At 46.2% G+C, this 23,512-nt stretch overlaps 1 protein-coding gene across 2 annotated transcripts in view; it reads left to right on the forward strand.

The window, feature by feature from the left end:
• KDM4A (lysine demethylase 4A) overlaps positions 1-23,512 on the forward strand; it is a 458,146-nt gene that overhangs the window by 177,138 nt on the left and 257,496 nt on the right. For both annotated transcript variants that reach the window (XM_078660668.1, XM_078660737.1), the window contains exons 9-10: positions 1,216-1,457; positions 17,700-17,902. In XM_078660668.1, coding sequence (XP_078516794.1) covers positions 1,216-1,457; positions 17,700-17,902 — 445 coding nt within the window. The remainder of the gene's footprint in view (positions 1-1,215; positions 1,458-17,699; positions 17,903-23,512) is intronic.

Genomic DNA, 23,512 nt, shown 5'->3' on the forward strand with positions numbered 1-23,512 from the left:
CTCCCACAGTTGTTTACTTACCTGCAAAAGGATAACCTGTTTTTCCTCCATAGGATAACATTGCCAATTTTCTCTCCAAAAAACGACTGTGTGGAGTTTTGAAATCTAAAGATATTCTTCAAAAATCATACAAATAACCAAAACGTGTTTTGTCACCTGTTTGCAGGAAATGTCCCAGTGCTGAATCTAGGCATCCAGCACTGAGTTGTAAAAAGTAACGTAAAAGTAACTTACCTGCAATTTGTTAACAAAGCCTATTAATTTCAATGTACAGCTCCAAAAAGTTTCTAAGTGTGGAGTTTTGAAATCTGAAAATATTCTTTAAAAATCGCACGAATAACAAAAACGCATTTACTCACCTGTTTACAAGAAATGTCCCTGTGCTGAATCTAGGCATCCAGCACTGAGTTAGAAAAAGTAAAAGTAACGTAAAAGTAACTTGCCTGCAATTTATTGAAAAAGCCTATTCATGCCAATGTACTGTATTTGCTAAGTGTTGCATACAACTGCTCCCCTGTAAATCAAACAAAGTTCAATTTCTATTGCATTTCCAAACTGTTCTATATCCAGTAACTTATTACTGAAAAGTATTTATTGCTTACCTGTGCCAGGCTTGCTTGGTTCTAAAAATAAACAGTTATTCAAAAACAATTGGACTAGAGTTTAGTTCTTGAGTGTGTGAATTCATTTGCTGACTGATTGAGTACATCAAATGCTTAACACTGTCCTCTGATACTGCCTTACTGCTCGACCCAGCTACCACTATTAGAGAGTAAGGTTCTATCTAAGTTTAACCTCTGCCTACCTCTGGGGACACTTGGACTCTATACACACTATACCTCATTTTGGTGTAGTATATATAGAGCCAGTTTCTTACACCCATTCCATGCTGGGGATGTTTTTCCCCAAAACTCCAAGCAGTGCTTCCAAGGGCTCTGGAGTTACAGCAAATCTTGTTGTGAGTAGCATTAACCGATTTCTTTCCTTCCCTTGCTACACTGCAGCTGTTCTTTAAGGTCTAATGCAGAGTCTTACCATTTGGTGCAACCCCTTCTAAGGCCAAATCTTTCTTACCCATCGAACTGTGCTTCTGTAGTGCTAGTCTAACCTTTACCTATATCTTATGTGTTGACATTGTAAACTGTATTTTGCATTTCTGTGCAGCAGTTTTCTCTAAACAAATTGTAACCGATGTCTTCTCGTCCCTCATTATAGTGCTCTTGCAGGAAGGACATGGTAAAAATATCAATGGATGTCTTTGTAAGGAAGTTCCAGCCAGATCGGTATAAGCTCTGGAAAGCTGGCAAGGATACTACAGCCATTGACCACTCCCGGCCAACGCCTGAAGCTGCTGAGTTCCACAAGGCTGAGTGCAATGAGGAGTGCGAAGATGAAGATGAAGATGAGGAGAAATGCAAAGAGGAAACTCAACCTATGGATACTGTGGAGAAAAAGAGGTAATACCTGCTTTCTTTGTGTCACTTGGTATGACCATAAAAACATTAATTCCTGCATCCGGTTGTACAAACTGTTGCAAATAAGGGACATCTTTTTATGTCCAAGGACCTTTGTACGTATGCTTTACAGCATGCGCCTACCTCTATTCTCTGTTAGACCAAGACACGCAGTTGTTGTGGTGTGCTGAGGGCACCTCTAAGAAACAACATACCTGCAATGAAACACTGCCTGATTAACCACGCCTCGGGCAGCATGGAACATAGCAATGAAGTAGAGGAGCTTTATAAGTTAAAAATAAATCAATAACATTCCTATTTGGATTCTTGAAGTGGCAGAAATGGAAAGCACAAATAGTTAATGTTTCTCATACACCTTGCATTACCGTACCTCAGGACTTCAGTATAGTTGTTTGTTTATTTGTGTTTATTACTTTTGAGGCCTTACTTATTTTTTAGTTAAGATTCTTAACCATGAACCGTCCAGAAAGTGACTAAGGTGTAGGTTCATAAACCTACAGTTTTCCCAATAGTCAAACCTATCAAAACTATCTTTCTTGTGTAACCTGGCAATTGGAAGCCACTTTAATCAGTCAGTCCAGTTGTTGTTATCTTTCCGTCGTTCTCCTCTTCAGTCTGTCGGCTAGACCCTCATAGGGTCACTTCACCATTACATTGCAAGATTAAATAAGTATGTAATGCACAGGGAAACTTTGTATTCAGCAGAATATTTCCAGGTTGATAGATAGCTATTTCAGGAAGTGTGTGTGTTGCTATTGCTTTTTTTCCTTCTGAGGGGTTGATCTGCAGAGTAGCCATTTGATCTTTCTTTATGCTTGCAATACTCGGAAGCCAGGCCCAGAGGATCAACTGGAAGGTCAGTAGTCTAGAACAGTGGTTCCCAAACTGGAGTCCATGGACCCCTAGGGGTCCTTGACACATTCCCAGTGGGTACCCGGGCAGCAGTTTTAAAAGAACTACAAAGTTCCTTCCTTAATCAGCAGTTTTCAAGGCAACAATAAAAGTGTCACGATAACTCCGGTGATTAATATACCTGCTGGGGAGAGATGATAGTTTTGTCTAGTGGTAGCTTTGACTCCTCTAAGGAAGTGCAGAGCTTTAATATGCCTGCTGCAAAGAACGTGTACCATGCATTTAAAAAACAATATTTTAAATTCATTTTATGCATAGCACAGTGGGTTACAGCTTTTGTCACGGAGCTTCTGTTGTTGCTGTGCAGTTCATAAGTTACAATCGTAAACTAGCTCAGTGAGCTATGAACTGCTATCAAATTGCTGCATTCAAACTTCATGGTACAAGATAGTAAGTTATGTTTTTTCTCAGTCTTTCATTATCCTGATGTTGCTAATAAAGGTTTATTTGGGTGGAAATAATTTCTTATTATTAAGGTCAATGCTAACCACTGTGTTATGTTCTGAATCCTGAGTTTGTGCTTCTCCGGGCCAAGCACTCTTAAAAAATGCCTATCAGTATGGATGACGTGAATCCTACACCTTATAGTCTTATGTCACATTCTCTATAAACCGATTTACACGTATGATTCATTGTCTCTGCCCTACAACTGGTAGGAGAGGTGCTATAAAACAAATGCAATACATGTGACAGAGGGGCTATGGAGAGATGACTGTTGGAGGGTGATAGTGAGGGAATCATTGAGGAGCGTTAACAAAGATCGTTGTATCTGGGTACACAGTAAGGTTATCATTTACTATGCTTTAAAAGTTAATACAATTCAATATATAAAGACAAATATATGTGGAATGCACCATTTTTCCCTAATTTTCTTGGGGGGAGAGCCCCCCAAAGCTTCCTTTGTAGTGGTCATCCTCGCTTGCTGCACTTGGTGCGCACCGTACAGGGACTGGTCTGACAACATTTGCCACGGCTGCTTTGGCTTTACAGTCCGGCCCTGGCAGGAACAGGAGTCTCCTACCAACAAATAAAAGCAAACATTGAAATGTTAGTCGCCGAGGTGCAGCACCAACCTGCCCATTAAAATCTTTAGATTTTTGATTTTTTTAAAATAAAATAATAAAATCTTTAGCTATTAGAGTATTTATTTGGTGTGCACTTGGTTGTGTATTTTTCACGAAATACTGTTTTAATGTTTGAAATTTAAATAGTTCAAATTGCTGGGGGTTTGCCTGGGTTCCAGGAGTGACTTACTGGGGTCCTCAGGAGTCAAAGGTTTGGGAAGCCATAGTGTAGAAAAAAAATTGGTAACTAGATCTCTTTAAAGCCTGTCCAAACCAATCCCTCCCCATTCAAAATTTGTCTGACATGACTGGATAATTTTTACTAAACACTGGAGAGAATAGTATATCTTAAAAAAAAAATTAAATTGCTTCAGTAAAGTTGATTCTGATAGATACTCTTTCTCTGTGGATCCTTTATCGCTCACTTGCACCACTTAGATGTCCACAGATTGACTAAAACCGACTGGACTGATCCGGATATCATCTCTGCCAGATAGCATCATACTATCATAGTGTGACACATTGTGACAGAAGTGGCACCACCAGCTAGTATGTACTGTTTTCCAGAGACCAGAAGGCTTAGAAATTTAAATGATGAAGAAACAAACCGCATTAAACAGGTTCGAGGAGTTTTGCAAGTTAAACGTTCTGCAAATAATTGTGAGCAAGACCAAATTTATGGTCTTAACCAGAAATCGTCCCATTAAAAGTTTTGTTACGTTGAATGGTGCAAGTCTTGAACAAGTTGAGGCTATGACTTACCTTGGAGTGACTATAGATTATCGCCTCCGCTGGAAACCCCAGATTGACGTGCTCCGCCTAAAATTTGCACGCCTCACGGGCTGTTTAATTCAGGAACACAAATTGTCATTAACTAAACGGGTTAAACCAGCACTTAGGATTTATGAGGCCAAGATTCGTTCTACCATTTTGTACGGGGCTGACCTATGGGGTTACAAGGACCTTTCGCCACTGGTAAAAGTACAAAACAAATTCTTGCGGAATTTGGTAGGTCTCCCGCAATCTACACCAATCAAACCACTCTTGCTGGACATGGGCTGCAAACCGATTAACGAGATGGCGCATTATCGGCTAGTGGCGCTGTGGAGACGGATCTGGACGTCACCGGATTTAAGTCTCTTCGCATGCGAATTGTTGGATGTGAGATCCGCACTGGGTTCTAGTAACATTCCTTGGCTACGTGAGGTGAAATCAATTTTGGAGGACATGGGTCTTAACGACCTGTGGGTTTCTCCGGGGTCCACTATATTCCCGTCAAAGCAAGCCTTCAAAGCACTTTACTGGGCATCTGCTAAACTTTTATCCATTGTGCAATCTGATGTTACCAGCTTGACAGGCAGATTTCTGGCCCATAAACTAGACCCTCTTCTGGAGAATTATTGGGACGTTATTACAAAAACTCTAGATAAAAAACGATACCATCAGTTTCGAGTTGGGTCCCTGCCAGTAAGATCTTTTACAAAAAATTGGTCTGGTCATTCTAATGAGCTCTGCCCCTGGTGTGTTGACCAAAGGGAGAGTGTGGGTCACTTTGTCTTTGCATGTCCAGCTTATCATGCCCCTAGAACCAAATGGATTAGGCCTATTTGTTGCAAAATGAAAAATAAAGGGAGCTCTGAAGCTTTGTGGGCGCTACGTACAAATACATCAGAGATGGTGGTAATAGGTGTGGCCAAGTATTTGGGGTGGGCATGGATCATCCGAGCCAGACACCTGCAGACATCTGCAGCCAGTTGATTGATAAAAGTTTTATTAGGGCTTTCATACATTGGGTCTTTAATAAATTGTTTAATCGTTTTTTAATGGTGAAATGTTTTAGGTAAATATGATGTTTTATTCATTTTGTATCACATCAATTTTATTGTACGAATTGTCTTTTATGATGTGTCAATCGAAATAAAGACGTATGAAACCTGAAACCTGAGAAACAAGAGTACACCGTATCCACCTGTACTCCTCGCATGCCCACAACTTTTTCCTCTATTTTTGGAACCCATTCCCTATTAACTAACTAAACATAAACTGTAGTATATCTGAAGATCCCCGTTGGCTCCTGAGAATACGCAAGTTTATCCCAGAACGTCAAAATTGGCCACAGTGTACTTTACTCTTAAGTTGCTGCATGATATTTATTGGCAGGGTGCAATACTCGCACACAGTAGCACCCAGCTAGTATTGTTTGTAAGTACAATTAATAATTACTTCCTGTTGAACAGGAAATAACAGTGTGGGCCGTTAATTTTCCAGGTCAAATTGTGATTAGAATTCTCGGTTCATGGCTGACTAACAGCCCCATTTAGCACCTGGCCAGAGCATGCGGTAAATAGGAATGCAGGAGCTGGTACAGTGCAGGAGTTTGGGATGATGTTGGTGAGCAGATGCAGAAGTGACTGGAGCAGCAGGATTTTGGGGTTCTGTGGCCGCCTTGCCATTCGCTGGCCTCTTTGCTGCTTTCCTTCGTTGTGGCCTTGTTTGAGGGGATTGACTGTGGAAGAGCCTGATTGCGAGGACACACACTGCGGGAGCCCGGGACTGCGAGGACCAGCATTCCTCTGATTGCCTTCAGCTGGTGCCTCTTCCCGGGCGTGCCCCGCCTCCCCTCATTGCTTCATAACTGCTCGCGGCCCCCGCTCCGCGGGAGCCGCTCGCAGCAGGATTTTGGTGTTCTGTGGCCGCCCTGCCATTCGCTGGCCTCTTTGCTGCTTTCCTTCGTTGTGGCCTTGTTTGAGGGGATTGACTGTGGAAGAGCCTGATTGCGAGGACACACACTGCGGGAGCCCGGGACTGCGAGGACCAGCATTCCTCTGATTGCCTTCAGCTGATGCCTCTTCCCGGGCGTGCCCCGCCTCCTCTCATTGCCTTATATCTGACGCTTTCCAAACGCATCGCGGGACGCGCGCGGGACTTAGCACGGGGCTAAGCCCGGGCAAAGGGCGGGCCCTCTGAGGCCCTCAGAGAACCGAGGTGACCGGACTGGACAATACCTCCTGGTACTTTACTTTTATAGTTTAAGCATTGGTCTAATCTTGTTGGGCTTTTATAGTCTTTGTTTTGTACCACCAGATTAGAACATTTATCATGTCTGATAAGCAGGGAGGGTTGTTAAACAAAACTCTTGATGACTACTTTACTAAGGCTTCCCCAGATATTCCCTTGGAAACTGCCTTAGCAGAGCGCCGAGCTGAACGCCGTCGCTCTGTGGAAAGCATGAAAAACCGTCCACTATCACCATTAATTGTAGCTCCTGCCTGCACCAATGAAAACCTCCAGTTAGCTAACGTTATTGTACACATATCAGACAGCCAGCCACTAGAAGCTATTAATATCACACCGTCCCTAATTGCTTCTCCTGAACTGAATATAAATGACACCCCTCCAACTATCCATATGAGTACCCCTAATGTCACAAAGCCATCTGCCCTTATACCAACTAAAATAACGCGCAATGGGGGAAAGAAACCCATGCCAGTTCCAAGGGTTCATGGACCTCCTCCTTGCAAGAGGAGGCGCAAAGGGGGGAATATACAACAACCCAAGTTAAGTCATGCTGACTTTGGGAAAAAGGCGAAGAAATTCGTTAATAATACTGATAACCCATTAATAGCTACAGTAGGGGTTACCTTTACACCACCGTTACGACCCAGCATGCCTATAGAGATAGAGGGCGACATGGAAGCTTCCATGATGGACAAAGCGCCCCAAGCAAATTGTGATCCTGTTACCTTAGATACTCTAGAAAGTTTAATTAAAACCTATTCTGCTTCAATTCTAGAGAGGCTGATTGAAGTGGAACTTAGACTAAGTTCAATAGAGCGGGCACTGGGAAACAAGGGTGTTGATAACATCAAAGCTCCCAATATAGCAATGCATAAGACCGTCACCCAAGCTGAATCTATCCCAGTAGCTCTAGCTCTTACAGCTAATTCTACTTCGTTGGCCAACCCTTCCACTTCTATGTCTAAAGGTAACAAAACTACTGTTAAGTTAATCCCTTCGCCTAAAAATTCACACAACAAACCAGATCCCATGCCGGTTACCTTAGTAAGCAAGCCGCCAAATGGTACGGTTAACACTCCCCAGGGAAGAACTACAGCAGAGGCGGGGGGCCCGAAGTCCAGCTGGGGGAGACCCAAACAGGCTCCCATTCCCGAATTACCACCAGAGGCAGTGCCCTTTGTGGTAGTTCTAACAGGGGTCCCTGTGTTACAACCTAACAAACGGGAGGGTTTTGCTCAATTAAAAAATAAGATCATGCACTGGCTAAGTCTTTACAGGCCAATAGCAAATCATGTAAATGGCGAAATTGTGCATGTTCGTTGTCTTCAATGGCTGGGAGGTAGACCCAAAAACACTGAGGGCGACGTGGTGGTTGTGAATTTTAGGGACCCCAATGCTGTACAATTCATACTAAACTGGCCGCCAGGCACTACCAGCAATTGCATAATACCTAGACCACTGACATATTTTTATCCTAGGTCAGTGGTATTCCCTTTTCAACATCAACCACCCTCGCACATAACAGCACCCCAAACCCAGCCCAGCTGTTATCCACCATTTATACAGAGGGCTGGTAATACCCAACATACATTGCAACCGCCAATTAGACAAAATCCTAGGGATTTCTACGACCCGCCAAACCCCGTGCCCGTACCCAATCCCCTTGGCTGGAACTGTGTTCCTTATAGACCCCTCAAATTTAACAACAGAAGAATGGACCATCTGAAGCCTTTCACACCCCTAGAAACCACTAATAGATTCGCTATATTTAGTGGACTAGATGATTGTGATTGATGCCATATGTCCTGTGGGAGTGGGGGAAATGTATTTGAAATTGTCAATTCGGGTGGGGAGGGGGTTGTGGGAAAAGAACTTGGTTTATTGAGAGCTGGTGGTATCACTAATGGTATCACTAATGAAACTGAACCTATGGCGACCACAGGATCCCTACCCATGGCTGTACCAACAATTGGGGATAGACAAACATTAAATGGAAGTGTTATTCACCCAAACGATCTATTGCCTCCCCAGGAGGATTTGATTAGACCAGAAGGGTCTTTAGTCGAACAACTTGAGGTTTTCCCCAATTGTAATGAGGTGGAAAAAGTATCCTTGGAAAAGGCACTAGAAATAAGTCAACCATTTAAACTTGTCTCTTGGAACATAGCAGGGGTCTCAAAAAATCTAAGGGACCCCGAATGGGCAAGTTTTATCGATTCCTTCGACTTCTGCATGTTGCAAGAGACCTGGTCAGTCGAAATCAAACATAGACTAGGGTACAAATCGTATGGGATTAGCGCTATTCCATCTAGGTGCGGAAGACCCTCGGGTGGGTTGATAACCTGGGTGAAAGTTAACCTAAGGGTGAATATTGAGGTGGTGGATTTTATTTATTTATTTTATTTTATTTTGAAAGTTTTATATAGCGCGGACAAGATCCTTGCAGATATCAGAGCGCTTTACAAAGAGAAGTACATGAGGGAGCATGGTTAAACAGATAAATCAATAGGTCCATGAGTACAAATTGGTGGCGACTAAGCCCAACATGAGTACAAAGTAGTACAACTAGGTGGTTACAAAGCTAAACATGTGAGTAATAGACAGTTAAATACAAATAATCAAAAGGGTCAAACATGTAGTATAGCTCGGTGCAGAGTACTAACAGTGATCAAGATAGTAGTTCAGGTGTATTTAGCCATGAGGATAGCTTTTACTTCATTTTTAAAGAGTGTGGTGGACGAGATAAGCCTGGTTTCGGTCGGGAGAGAGTTCCAGATCCTAGGCGCCATTCCCGAGAAGGAGCGCTTATATGTGTTTTCCTTCCGGAATCTTCGAGGTTTCAACAGAAGATTGTTTTTGCCTCTGGTGTTTCTAGTTCCTCCAGAGATTGTCAGTTTCTGAGCGAGGTATCCGGGTGAGTTTAGATGTCCCGCCTTGTGTGTCATGCAGGCGATTTTCAGATGTATTCTAGCTTCAAATGGCAGCCAGTTCAGGGATTTCAGGTCAGGAGTAATATGGGAGTGTTTTTTTGACCCAGTGATGAGTCTCGCTGCAGCGTTTAGAGAGGCTCTTAGGGGTGCGGTTGTAGTTAGGGGGAGTCCGCAGAGGGCGATGCTGCCGTATTCTATTCGAGGGATGACTAGTGCTTGTACTGCCGTTTGGAAGTCTTTGGCTGGGAGGTAGGGTTTAAGTTTCCTCAGAGTGTTGATCTGGAAGTTTGCTCCCTTTGTTGCCTTGCTGATATGTTGCTGCATGTTCAGATTGGTGTCGAGTGTTATGCCTAGGGATTTTGCTGAGTCCACAATGGTGCGTTGGACATTGAGTGCAGTTAGGTCTTTAAGCCAAATTTGAGTGGTGGAGACCTTCGCTGGAGGTGAGATCAGAAGGAACTCTGTTTTCAAGGCATTGAGTTTGAGATGATTGTCGGCCAGCCATGATTGGGTGCTTCTGATCGTTGAGTTCAGGAGCAAGATGTCCTTGGGGGACTGTAATTTGAGATAAAGCTGGGTGTCATCTGCGTACATGTGAAAGTGTACATTGGATGCTTGTAGCAAGGTAGTGAGCGGTTCCATGACTAGGTTGAACAGAGTTGGGGATAGAGAGGATCCTTGGGGGACACCTAGCGTTACGGGTATTGGCGAGGACATCATGTTGTTGCTCTTGAATTTCTGCGACCTGTTGTGAAGAAAGGAGGTGAACCACTTGAGAACAGTTCCAGATAAGCCCATTCTTGTGTTTAGAAGCTCTAGTAGATTCTCATGTTTAACAGTATCAAATGCTGAAGAGAGATCAAGGAGGATGAGGAGGCAGGTGTCGTTTTGGTCTAGCATTTGAAGTGCGTCGTCAATTATGTGAGTCATAGCCGTTTCTGTACTGTGCCCTGCTCGGAAGCCTGACTGGTGCGGGTCGAGGAGATCAAATTGTTCAATGTGTTTAGTCAGCTGTAGTTGTGCGCATTTTTCCAGCAGTTTGGCGAGAGTGGGAATATTGGTGATGGGACGGTAATTGTTGAGATCAGAGGGGTCGGCTGTAGGTTTCTTTAGGAGAGGTGTGACCTGACCAACTTTTAGTGAGTCAGGTATGCTTCCTTGTTGGAGAGAGCTGTTGATAATTTTAGTCCAGAGAGGGATAAGCAAGGGTGTAAAGTCTTTTACTGCTGCAGTAGGGAGGGGGTCCGTGAGGTGATTGGATGGTTTCAGGGTGCTGAGCAGTTTGCCAATTTCCTCTTCTGAGTATGTGCCAAAGGTTGACCATGTGGCATTGTTTTTTGGTTCAGTGGCTGCTAGGCACTGTGGTTTGGAGTAGAGGCTTGCGTCAATGAGGAGATCGCTCTTTATGTTGTCAGTTTTTTGGGAAAAGAAAGCAGCGAAGTCTTCACAGGAAGGTGCCTCACGCGCAGTGATGAGTGGTTGTGGTTGATCCTTGGATTGTGATCTGATTAGCTCAAACAGTTTTCTCGGACGGTTTTTTGCTTGGTCGAGCTGGAGGCTGAAGAAGTCTGATTTTGAGCGTTTTATTTTCCTAAAGTAGGCGTTTCTCTTTTTCTTCAGTTCTTTTAGGTGCATTGCCGAGGGAGCTAATCTCCAGGTACGCTCTGCCATTCGCATGTCTCGTCTATCTTCATTGAGTCTCCCGTCGTACCATGGATTGGAGATTTTAGTAGAGGCTCTTTTTAGCTGCAATGGTGCAGCCTCATTGATTATAGAGGTCATAGCGTTGAGATAATGGTCGGTCAGTGTTTGAACGTCCGTATCGCCTGTCGGTGGCAGTAAGTCATTGCACCTGTTAGGGGGCAGAGAGCCTGGGTTGAGTTTTTTCATGTCTCTTTTCCAGACTTTTGGCTTGGATACTTGAGCCGGGTTAACTTTAACTTTTTCATTGATAAAGAATGTGACAGTATGATGATCTGACCAGTCACAGGGTTGGATGGAGTCGAGTTGGATAGATTCCTCTTTGGAGATGACCAGGTCGAGGATAGATCCTTTCTCGTGGGTCGGGCTGTTGCATATTTGGGTGAGGTTGAGGGCCTCGAGGAAGTTTTTAAGACTATTTACCACCGCGTCATTGCAATCGTTCCAGTGGAGGTTGAAGTCAGCAAGGTATATTTGGGTGAGCTGCCGTCTGGAATTGTTTGAGATCATATCCATGATTTGTTGGGAAAAGGTGAAGTTGTCCCTGGGTGGGTGGTAGATGCTGTGTAGAGAACATATCGGTTTGCCCTCACTGATAATGTCAAGGCAGATGTATTCCCAGGTTGTTGGGGATGGTAGGGAGGTAGAATTGACTTTCTGAACAGAGAGGTTGTTCCTGTAGATGCATGCGATTCCACCACCTAATTTGCCTGCTCTGTCTAGCCTGATAATGTGGTAGTTGGGAGGAACCAGAATGTCCATTACAGGTGTCGAAGATTCAGTTAGCCATGTTTCGGTCAGGATGATTAGGTCAAGGTCCGTTGATAAGAGGAGATCAGCAATAGCGGCGGAGTGTTTCGATGCCGATCTACAGTTGAGGAGAGTGCATTTGAGCCGACGAGTGTTGAGGGTGGTAGACGGTTCTAGAGAGAGAGGGACTTTTCTAAGGTTATTGGGGATGGAGAATCTGCTGTTTAGTGTGGGGGGTCTAAGGGGATTTGAGTGTATCGTGGGAATGTTGAGGTGTGGGGTGGTTATGTGATTTTGGGGGGCTGGGTCGTAGGAGCGGAGAAGGGTGAGAGTGTCGCGGTCAGAAGTAGAGTTGTGGGTGCGACGAGGGCGGTTGTTGCGATTGCTAGCTGGGAGTGAGGTCAGATTGGGGGAGAGTTGAGTGAGAGAGTTAGTCGGAAGAGTGAGGGACCCGTTGGGCGGGGGGGTGTAGTTGTGTGAGGGGGGGTTGTAGGGACGGCGAGGGGGACGAGGGCAAATGCTGCGCCTAAGGGCAGTAATTGACGCCCAGTTTGGGGCGTGTTGAGTGAGGGGGTCAGCTGGAGGGGTAGGGGACAAGTTGGGAGGGGAGGTGGGTGCTGGGTGTATGGGGTGGGTGGCGAGTAGATCCTTGATGTTGTGTATGTCTTCTTTGATCTGAGTGAGGGTGGCCATGATGATGTCCATCGAGGGGTAGGTGGTGGAGGTGGGGGCTGCAGTCAGAAGTGAATGGCTGACCAAGGAATTCGTGTGCAGGTGGGAGCGTGGGCTGTTGTTCGAGGAGGTATGCGTTGTGTTGGTGTACGGGAAGGTGTTAGGGAGGAGAGATGTTTTGGGCGGGAGGGGTGTGGATGAGGTAGGGAGGAGGTTGGTGGTATGAGTGAGGGCATTGGTGGTAGGCGGAGGGGTCAGGGTGTCTCCTGGGAGACTGATAGTCGTGGTGGGGGAGCAGGAAGGGTAATGGGGGCTGAGAGTAGGAGGGGAAATGGGATAGGGGATGGTCCTGTTGTGGGGAGGGGGAGTTAAATTAAGAGAGGAGGTGTGTTCTGCGTGATTGGTTAGAGGGTAATGGGGACTGAGAATGGGGGGGGGAGAAGGGGGGGATTTGTCGCAGTGCGTGTTGTTCAGTTGCTGGACTAGGTTAGGTGTGTTGTGTGTGAGAGCTGTGCTGTTAGGGGTGAGCGGAGTAATGATGCCCGCTGTAGGTGTGAGAGTGTTGATAGTATGTGTGGGGGTCTGGGGGTTGGTAAAAGGGGTGGGGGTGTGAGTGGAGTATGAGGGGGAGCGATCTGTGTCTGAGTATGAGGCGGGTGTTACAACTGCATGGTGCTGAACTGGGGTAGAGGGGTTGTGGGTGGGAGATGGGCGATCAGGGGTGGTAGGTGTGTCCCTGATTGAGGAGTATGTGGCTGTGAGGTCATGGTTGGTGGGACTGGAGGGGATATGAGTGTTGGACCGCGTATGGGAGAGGTGCTCTTTGAAGGTGGGGAACAGGTTGTCTAGCAGTTCTAGGTTCCTGTCTGTGGATGCTAACTCACCTGATATACTGGTCTTAAAAATTACTGTACGAGAAGGGAAAAAACTTTTCCTAGTAAACATCTACAATAGGCCATCACCCATAACAAGAGAATCTCCAACACTCTCTTGCTTAGACACCCTCCTGAGTAATTTGGATATCAGGGAGGACCTTATTATCGTGGCCGGTGATTTTAACTGCAACTACGAGCCAGTCGTAGGATTTAGTGATATCTTTTTAGAAGAAGATGAAGCTAACAAAATCCCTGCTTTAGGCAACATTAAACCAGTTAAATGTTCTACTATGGCCCTCCAAATGATGAAAATATGTACAGAAAATTGTCTTAGGGCCTGTAATGGACGTTTACCGTCAGATAGCCTGAAGAAGCCTACCTTCTTTAGGGGGAACTACAAAAGCAACATAGATTTTGTTATTGCCTCCATACCAACTTGGGCATACCTCCTTGATATGGAGGTAATAGAAAGATTAGAAAGCAATCACTTTCCACTGGACCTCAAAATGGAGGCCTCGCTGTTAGAAGCTACAGTTTCCCTCAGGTCTCAAGAGGGAGCTAGTGGTGACGACAGCGAGACCCACATTAGCAATAATAGACGATCTTTAAAATGGCCATTTATACTGGACAATGGTGAAATTGTCGCAGAAATATACTCACTTTTCGCATGTACTTTTGGCCCATATTTAAATCATTCCCTAGACGAGGGAAACAATAGCCACTTTAAGATGTTACACCAAAAATTCTTTGATGCTTTAAAGTTGCTAGTCACCAATATGCCCAAGAAAAGTCAGCAGAAGACACATAATTTGTCCCATAGTAAGCCCTGGTACAACAAAGCTTGTAGGGAGTCCAAAAGGGCACTTATAACTGCGATCAAATCCAAGGCATTTTTAGATATTAAAATAGCTAGGAACAATTTTAAATTGGTTCAAAAGGCAACCAAATTAGCTTGGGAAGAAGAGAAATGGGCTGATTTGCTGCACGCAGCAAAATCACGTGATAATGTAGCTTTCTGGAGGCTAGTAGCGAATGGAAATCACAAAGGGAGAGTGGCCAAGGACGTCTATTTGGACGAACAGACCTGGGTAAACCACTTCACTAGCCTTTATAAAAAATATGAAGAACTCCCCACTGCTATGGTTGTCCTAAGTAATGCTCTTCCAACAGACTATCTGGACTTTACGCTAGGAGAGACTGAACTGGCAATAAGCCAAATTAAACCTGGCAAAGCTCCTGGGTTAGATAAGATTCCGGGAGACTTGTACAAACACGATCTAAAAATATGGGCACCCTACATTAATTACTTGTGCAATGAGTTATCCCGAAATCTAAATTTCCCAGAGAGTTGGAAGGGAGCTGAAATTGTTTTAATTTTTAAAAAAGGAGACAGGATGGACCCCTCAAATTACCGGCCAATAAGTTTAATGGACATACTCCAGAAAATGTATGCACGACATATTTTATTTCGTGTCAATGACTGGCTGGATGAAAAGGCAATTTTGACCAGATATCAAGCGGGATTCAGACCCAAAGTAAGTACAATAGATCACATTTTTCGTCTCTGTTGCCTCTATTGGAAATATGTTAAGATCAAAAAGGGCCAGCTATATGTTGCGTTTGTTGACCTAAGGGCAGCATTCGATTTAGTGCCGCGAAAATTACTATGGGAAGCATTGAGTGTAGTAGGGATGCCAACCACCTTAATAGAGCAAATTAAAGAGCTCCATAGAGACAACTTTGCGAGAATTCGTTGGGGCCCAAACGGAGAATTAACCCCAAAAATTCCTATTGAGCGTGGTGTGCGCCAGGGGTGTGTCTTGGCCCCTACCCTCTTCTCCATTTTCGTGAATGATATTCCATCACATTTAGAGGGATGTAAAAACGATTCCCCCAAGCTCAACGGAGAAAAGGTAACTTCCCTATTATTCGCTGACGACACTATTCTGATTTCCCAGACAAAAAAAGGTCTTCAAGCTCTCCTAAATTCCTTCAGCGAGTATTGTAGCAAGAAAGGATTGGAGATAAACGGGAAAAAGACTAAGTGTATGGCCCTAAATCCAACTAAAACAGAAAAAGGCTGCTTAACCCTTAATGGTTTAAAATTAGAATCGGTTCCTTACTTTGCATATTTAGGGGTGACACTGGATTCCAAATTTTCTTGGAAAGCCCAATTGGAAAAAAGTAAGATGACATTTTGTCAGAATGCAAAACCCATTCTCAGGGAACAAAGTCTGAGTACCAGCAAAGCCGTATCCCCTGCGGTTGAACTTTTTAAATTCAAGGTGCAGCCAGCAGTGCTTTACGGCTCAGAAATCTGGGGCCCGGGGTCGAAAGGCACTTTTAGTGTCCTAGATAATAATTTTTTGAGAAGTTTGGTCAGGGTTCCTAGAAGTACCCCTTTGGTGCCCCTCCAATTGGACCTAAATTTTCGAAGAACGGACCACCGTATTATTTTACGCCCTCTGCTGCTATGGATAAGGCTATGGCAGGTACCAGAATTACAAGACTACAGAAATGGGCTTAAAGAAGTTATGGAGCTCGATAACTTCAAAGTAATATCGTGGGTCAAACATGTCAAAACTTGGCTTCACAATTTAGGTCTGAAACATTATTGGGAAAACCCGGACCTATTACCACCAAACTCAAAAAAAATAGCAAAAAGGGCCTTCTGGACATACATCGTAGACATGACCAAAAGTGCTTCATCTAGTGGGACACTAGTAACAAAGTTCCTCACCTTTAAAGATGAACCAACTTTCGAGACCTTTTTGGACGAAATAGAACCGCCGCTTGCAAAAACTCTATTTTTAAAATTTAGATATGGCAACCTCCAAATAGGCTCCACATTGGCTCGTTGGACCAGTGGTGCAAATATTTCAAATCAGGTGGTAGACGAACTTTGCCCCATGTGTGGAAGTCACCAAAAAGAAAACGAGCAACATATCCTCTTTTTCTGTCCATTATATGCCCAGGCCAGGAAAAGATGGATCAAACCAATATGCCTAGTATTAGGTGTGAGATCATGTTCTCAGGCTCTGAGAATCCTTTCTACTAACACAAGCCAACCCATAATATTTAGTGTCAGTAGATTCTTGCATTGTATCTTTTTCCAAAGAAAAAAATTGGGCTATCGATTGTAAATAGGTAGAAATGTCAAAATTCCCTTTCAATTAATTGAGGGGTCCAATGCAGAACCTTAATGCTGTTGTTTATAATTGTCTCCTATACAAATGAATTGTTCTTAATGAATGGTTTTGTGTTCCACGCTGTACAGTTTTTAATATGTTTTATTGTATGCATTTGAATTGCTTCTTTTATGGCATTTATGCCGAAATAAAGACTCTTTGAATTGAATTGACTGGAGCAGGCATGAGGGAGCCATCCATCCTTCTTCCGTGCTGTAGGAGGTGGTTTGTCAGGCTGAGTTGCGCTTGTGCCTATAGCCCCTGCCTAATTTTCTGATTTCACTGCCCAGATTTTGTGGACACTAAATCAGGCCAGATTTTCCTACCCTTGGTTAGTCTGGGTTGAGGTGCACTGAGCTATTCCTGAGCAGATGGAGTGGTATTCCACCCAGGAATATCACTCTGCAAAACTTGTAATTGAGTCCCAGTGCCTAAATGCTTTACAAGTGTTTAGGCAACGTGCCTTGGCCCTATAAGTTATCATCTTTTGTTATGTTGTGTACACCTTAATTTGAGTGTCATAACATACTAATTTGTACATATGTACATATGTATCCTATTTGAATTGGTTTCTTTTGTCTGATTGCACGGTACCTGACTCGTACTATAGCATAGTCCGAATTGACCTCCTAAAGGCAGATACTTAGTTACCTAATTGGTGTGTCTCTATGCTTGCAGCCTTGGCATGCCAGTGGTAAACCGCAGAATCAACCATGTATGGTGCCCTCTGGATCCACGGAACAGACCCCATACCTTAGTCACAGTAACTTAACACACCTAACGCACATCTCACCTCATCTTCATGAGGACTTTCAATGATGTCCTTTACCTGGAGACCAGCTATTGTAACATAATGCTGTATATCATACTCAAGACAGATGCTTCCTTGCATGAATTGGGAGTTGTGAGGAAGTATTTTTGTTCTAGTGTACATTAGCTGAAAGGAGCAGTTTGAATATTTGTTTGGGAGATGGGACTGAAGAAGCTATTGTGAACTGTCTCAGAGGTATGAATTTCTCCACCCGTATGGAGCTACCTAGGCATAATGTCCTGTAGAGGGCAGGGAATCGACTTATAAGGGACAATGAATAACTCTAATCTCTCACCTTTTCAGCGTGACCAAGCAACGAATTGGAACCAAGAGGCACCGGGTATGTTTGGAGGTACCACAGGAAGTCAGCACGAGTGAATGCTTTCCAAAGGATGAGTTAAGCACTCCTCAGTATGAGGCAGAACTACCTGTTGAGGTTCCAGTTGCTGATTTGGCTCCCGTCTGCACTGATGTTATGAAATATGAGGAGACAATAATATCACCAGGTGAGAGATGAATGCCGACCCCATCTGTAGAAATCTCAAGTTGAGTAATGTTACATAGACCACATTTTTCAGTTCCTTCCACATGCCTTGCATCTGCCATCCACTTAGGTTTTCCCTTTGGTTCTCCTGCTAAAAGTGGGGGTTCGAACCGGGGGCTGTCATCTGCTAGCAGCAGAGGCTGGGGTCGCATTACCAAGGCGGCAAGTCCTTTGAAGCTTCAGAGCACTGTGCTCAACCTGGGTGGGTGGTGATGGGCTTTGTTTCTCGCCTCAAAGAGCAGGGGCTCTCGTCCCATGGGTCAAGAAACATGTCTGGTGGTGGGAGACTGCCTAAAGCCAGTCAGAGACCACACCAAGGTTGGTAGACTTTATGGAAAATGGGAAAATGTTGTAATAAATCCAACACCGGCATATTTGTGGGTTTATTAAGAGGGGTTCTTTAGTACCAAACACTCCTGGGTTCAATGACGCCATAATGGTATTGGGGGAATTCAAGTTGTCGAGTTTCCAGCCCGTTTACTCTCTATGGCTACCCTAGCACTTAAAATATTAAGAATAGACTTAAATATTGTAGGGGCACATCTGCTCATGCATATATGCCCTCACCTGTGATATAGTGCACCTGTGATATAGTAAGGCCTGCTAAAGGGGTGACTTACCCATACCTTATGAAGTGCTGCTTTGACATGGCACACAGGCAGTGTGCCAGATCGACTTGGTCGTTTTTGTCTTCACCAAGGCATGCAGTCTGCAGTTAGCATAGCCCTAGTGAGGGGTCTCTAGGGGACCCTCTTTTTCCCCATGTCCTATGTACCAGGGTACCATTTACTAGGGTCTTACAGGGGGGTCTGAGGTTGACAATTGTGATAAAGTTTTTAGGGAGAGAACACTGGTACTGGGAACCTGGACAGCAGGGTCCCAGACACTTCAGTCAAAGTTGCATCAAAAGTCAGGCAAAAAGTGGGGGTACTGCAACATAAACCCACTTTCCCACACCATCTAAAAAACACTCTAAAACATCCTCTCAGGGCTCTCACATGGAGCGCAGTCCTCCAGATCACCTGTGTGAGATGTCCTCAAAACGAAAAGCAAAGAAACCATTATCTTTCTCCTGAAACACCTTCAGAAACGAGGTCTGACACTTTTAAAAGCAGTCTTCTGTAACGTCCAAGAGGAGACCTTCAAAAAGTGTGGTATCGCGGACGAGAAAATTGCAGTTGACGACGAAGACCACCTGCTCATCCAAGGTCACCGTCTCTACCTTCTCGACTGCCTCATCTTTCTCGCTGATGACTTTATGGTCGACTAGTCAAGTCCCAATTTCCTCGACGAACGAAGATCGTCCTCACCTCGACGCCAGTCCAGTCGACTGTGTCACACCTGTCTACTAAGTCACGGCCGTAGGTAAAGTCTCCAACATCGACGAAGAAATCAGTTTCTGCAGCATTTTTAGCCAAATCTCCCTTTACATCTTCGAAGACGACCTCATTGTTTGCCCAGTCGATGATCGAAAAATCTGAAAAGTATAACAAATCCAGGCATATCACACCTGCACTTACTTCTCCAAGTAAGGTGTCCACATCACTGACAGCCCTACTTTTAGATGAGGATGACTCGGATGAAGATGGTCCCTTTGGTATGGCTCACAGTCTGAGTTGCACGTCAGATATCAACCAGAGGACGATAAAGAGGAGTACTACGAGCAAGGTTATTATGCCACACCAGCACAATATCATAAGCAGTACCAGGAGGAAATTATTTCACTACCGGCTTCCTTGGTTTCAGACTTACAGTTCATGTTGTCGGACAGTAGAAGACATTTCCCTCCATCATCACCTTCCACTAGGCATGCCTCTCAACCGCAAAAAATCTCCTCTAAAAGAGGCATATCACACCTGCACATACTTGTCCAAGTAAGGTGTCAAGGAGGTAAGAGTCGTCGACCTCGAAAAAACTATAAGAGAGTCTCGAAAATCAGACTCAAGACCACCAAAGGGAGCCTCAGCGTCGAAGCATTCGGCGACCGCAGCTGCATCCAAACAAAGACACACCGTAGGATCCTTGGATAAGGACTCCGGAACGGCTAATGTCCTCAAAGACAAAGACGTCGAAAAACAGTCTGGAACAGGACGCCTCAGCATCGACAAAAAAGAGGCCCAAACAAGCGTCGATGACTGGTTCGACGTCAACAGGCAAAAAACGTAAAGCCGAAAATCACGACGCCGAAACACACGCGGCCGGGATAGAAAAAGAAAGAGGCTCGAAGCCGAAATGCTAATATTTTGCAACGTAAAAAAGACTTTGACGAAAGCTTGAAGCAATTCAAGATACCGCTGAAAGCAAAAGATACGGAAGGCGAAAAGGTCGTTGACAAACTAATACCGCCGACAACCCCTGTACTGATCGAATAGGAAAAATCATTCTTCTTTCGAGAAGACGTCGAGGAAGACGAACAGACATATGCCGAATCCGCGATCTCGGAGAATTAAGACCTCCAATGGCAAGATCTCGACGCCGAATCACCTGATGAGGCTGTGGAAACATATTCTTCGAGGCCATCACCCTGATGACATTGGCATGTATAATCAGGTAATTAAAAAAGCTGCTGAAACTTATGGGTTTCAACTGGAGGAAGAAAAACCACGGTCATGTTTTTTTATTAGAGACTCTGATGCCTACACAATCCAGAAATCAATTCCTCCTCCCAATGCTGCCAAGTGTACTAGACCAGGGGAAAGAGGCATTCAAAGAGCCTGCTGCATGCAAGGCTATCACACCAGGAGCAGAAAAGAAGTATAAGCACTCCTCTAAGGATCCTATATACATCAGGGGATCTGTGCCAGCTGACTCTCTATAATTACTTCAACAGCAAGGAAAAGAGCAAATATACCAATTACAGTGGGACCACCTCCAGACAAAGAAAGCAAGAGGATGGACCTGGTAGGAAGGAAGGTGGAAAGAAGTGCAGCGACTCAATGGCGCATAGCCAATTCAAAGGCATTATCGAACAGACATGCTTATCAACATTGGGTGGAAGTAGGAGAATTGTCAAGAAATCTACTTGAACAATTCCAAAAGAGAGCTAGCCACCTGGTGGGAGAGGGTAAAAATTGCAAATACATGTTTAAAATCAGCCCTGGATGCTGCTGTAACATCAAGCAGACAAATGATGATTGGTATATGTTAGAAGGTGGTTCTGACACTATGGGCCGCCCGGATATTTTGCTTTTTGAGCACCTAATTGTTGAGCTTTTACTGTGGGGGAACTTCATAAGTTGGGACTCACCTACAGTGAACTCAGGATGTAAGAGACTGCATGGGGATTTTACTGGTGTCCCCTTGGCTTGAGCAGGCCACTGCGCAGCAGCTGGAGTAAAGAACACCAGGCTGGTTATATGCAGACACGTGTGCACACGTGTAGGGGCTGCGCAGGGGAGATTCCTAGCGTGCGCGGCGAAGGAGCAGGTGCAGATAGACGGGTGTAACAGGACTTACTCAGAATGGGGTGGTGACATGGAATAGCCTTTATACACTGGGAAGAAACATGCCAGGGAAAGTCGGTGTGTGTTACTGTTTTTCACTTCTTTAATCCCCTATGGGGATGTGGAGCCCATGGGCTAAAGTAACTTTCAAAAGGCCTACAGATTCCAGACACGCACTAAAGTCCACTGTAATGGATGTGAAAAGGAGTATTCTGCAGAGTCCAAAGTTATATGTGTACTGCTTTTGGGTCATCCAGGACTGTCATCTTTCTCTGAGCCGGCCATAACCAGACCCTGGCTGAGGGCTGACCTCAGCTGGATTGATTGATAACATTTCTTCCACAAGCTAAAGCCTCCTCTCCACGAAGAGAAGATGGGTGGAGCTACAGGCTCATCCATCAGCATCCATCACTGGGTGCCAGGCACATGGCTGCACCAAGGAGGGAAGGCAGCGAGGGGGGAAGGGCTTTTTCAGAAACCATGTGGCCAGAGAGACTGGACGTGCCATTTTGAACAAACCCAGAGGCTGGACAAAGAGGGAGCAGGGGCAGAGAAGTGATGTGTCGCTGTTTGATAGGACAAACAGAGACTTCCTGCCAGCCCCTTACTCAACTTTTAAAAAGTGCTTGCACAGGAAGAGAAGCTCTCTCTGGGATGTGGTCTGCTGAGGCGACAGGTGCTGGAGCCTGGCAATGGGCAGTTGGAAGGAGAGACCCCCTGACTGGCGCCAGAAGAAGAGCCCAGGACCGGTGCGCAGAAGCAGTGGCCTCTGCACAGGGAGAAGAGAGGCCCAGGAGGAGAGCCAGGTGAAAGGCCGCGCAGGGAGACAGTGAAGTCCGCTCCCTGCAGAATGCACCCTCTTGGAGACCCGGCGGGCGAGGGAGAGTGCTCCCAGTGGCTGGGGGGCGCCACCAGGAGCAAGAGGACGCGAAAACGGGGAAGATCGGACCCCCAGGGGTTGAGATATGGCCCCCGGAAGGTAGGCGACCTTTGACCCCTAAGAAAACCGACGACTAAGCACGTGGGGCTCCGCTGCTCGTCTCGGAGATGCCCCCGGGGTGGGTCAAGTCCCCTGGGGCTGCCCCCAATGTGGAGGTGCCCTGGCCCCTGCCGAAGTTGGGAAAACGGAGGAAGCCGGGAGCCCCGTCGCGCCCCTTCCCCCCCCTGCCAACAGGGGCCCGGGACCCCATCCCCGGGCCCGAAGTAAAGCCGTAGGGCGCTGTCGCCCCTGTGAAGTCTGCCCCCTACGGGGTGCCAGGAGCCCACCCTGGCCCCCGGCGAAGAGGAGACTAGACGGGGAGCGCTCTCGCGAAGAGGAGGAGGGGCCCTGGACCCCATCCACAGGCCCCGAAGCAAAGCCAAAGGGGGCGCTGTCGCGCCCCCGTGAAGATGGCCCTGGGGGCCCGGGGGTCCATCCCCGGGCCCTAGAAGGAATGAGGAGGCCAGGCGAGTGCCGCCGCACTCCCCCCACGGTCCATCGGACCGGAGGAAGAAGCCATGTCTGCCCGCTGGAGCGGGCAGACCAGAAATTCCCAGCCGGCTCCCGCCGCAGCACACAAAGGTGCTGGCCGCGCAGGGAGCCGGCAGGGGGCAGCCGGGGGTGGGCTCCCCGGGCTGCCCTCCATCAAGAAGGCACTTGGGGGCCCCGGGTGGGACCGGGACCCCAGCAGAAGGCAAGGGTCCCGGCCCATCCCCGGGCCCCAGAAGGAATGAGGAGGCCAGGCAAGTGCCGCCGCACTCCCCCCACGGTCCATCGGACCGGAGGAAGAAGCCATGTCTGCCCGCTGGAGCGGGCAGACCAGAAATTCCCAGCCGGCTCCCGCCGCAGCACACAAAGGTGCTGGCCGCGCAGGGAGCCGGCAGGGGGCAGCCGGGGGTGGGCTCTCCGGGCTGCCCTCCATCAAGAAGGCACTTGGGGGCCCCGGGTGGGACCGGGACCCCAGCAGAAGGCAAGGCGGTGTCCCGATGGGACTGGGACCCTGGATGAAGAGTTGGGGACCGGGTGGGATCGGGCCCTCGAGAAGCCGCCGATCAGCCGTTGGTGGGCTCACCGGGCCCCCCACCGAGGCCCACATCGCAGCTCTCCCCGGAGCAGCGGGAGATCCGCTCATCAAGTATGTGGCAAAACC

This window comes from Lissotriton helveticus, chromosome 1_1 (assembly GCF_964261635.1).
Source record: "Lissotriton helveticus chromosome 1_1, aLisHel1.1, whole genome shotgun sequence".
NCBI lineage: Eukaryota > Metazoa > Chordata > Amphibia > Caudata > Salamandridae > Lissotriton > Lissotriton helveticus.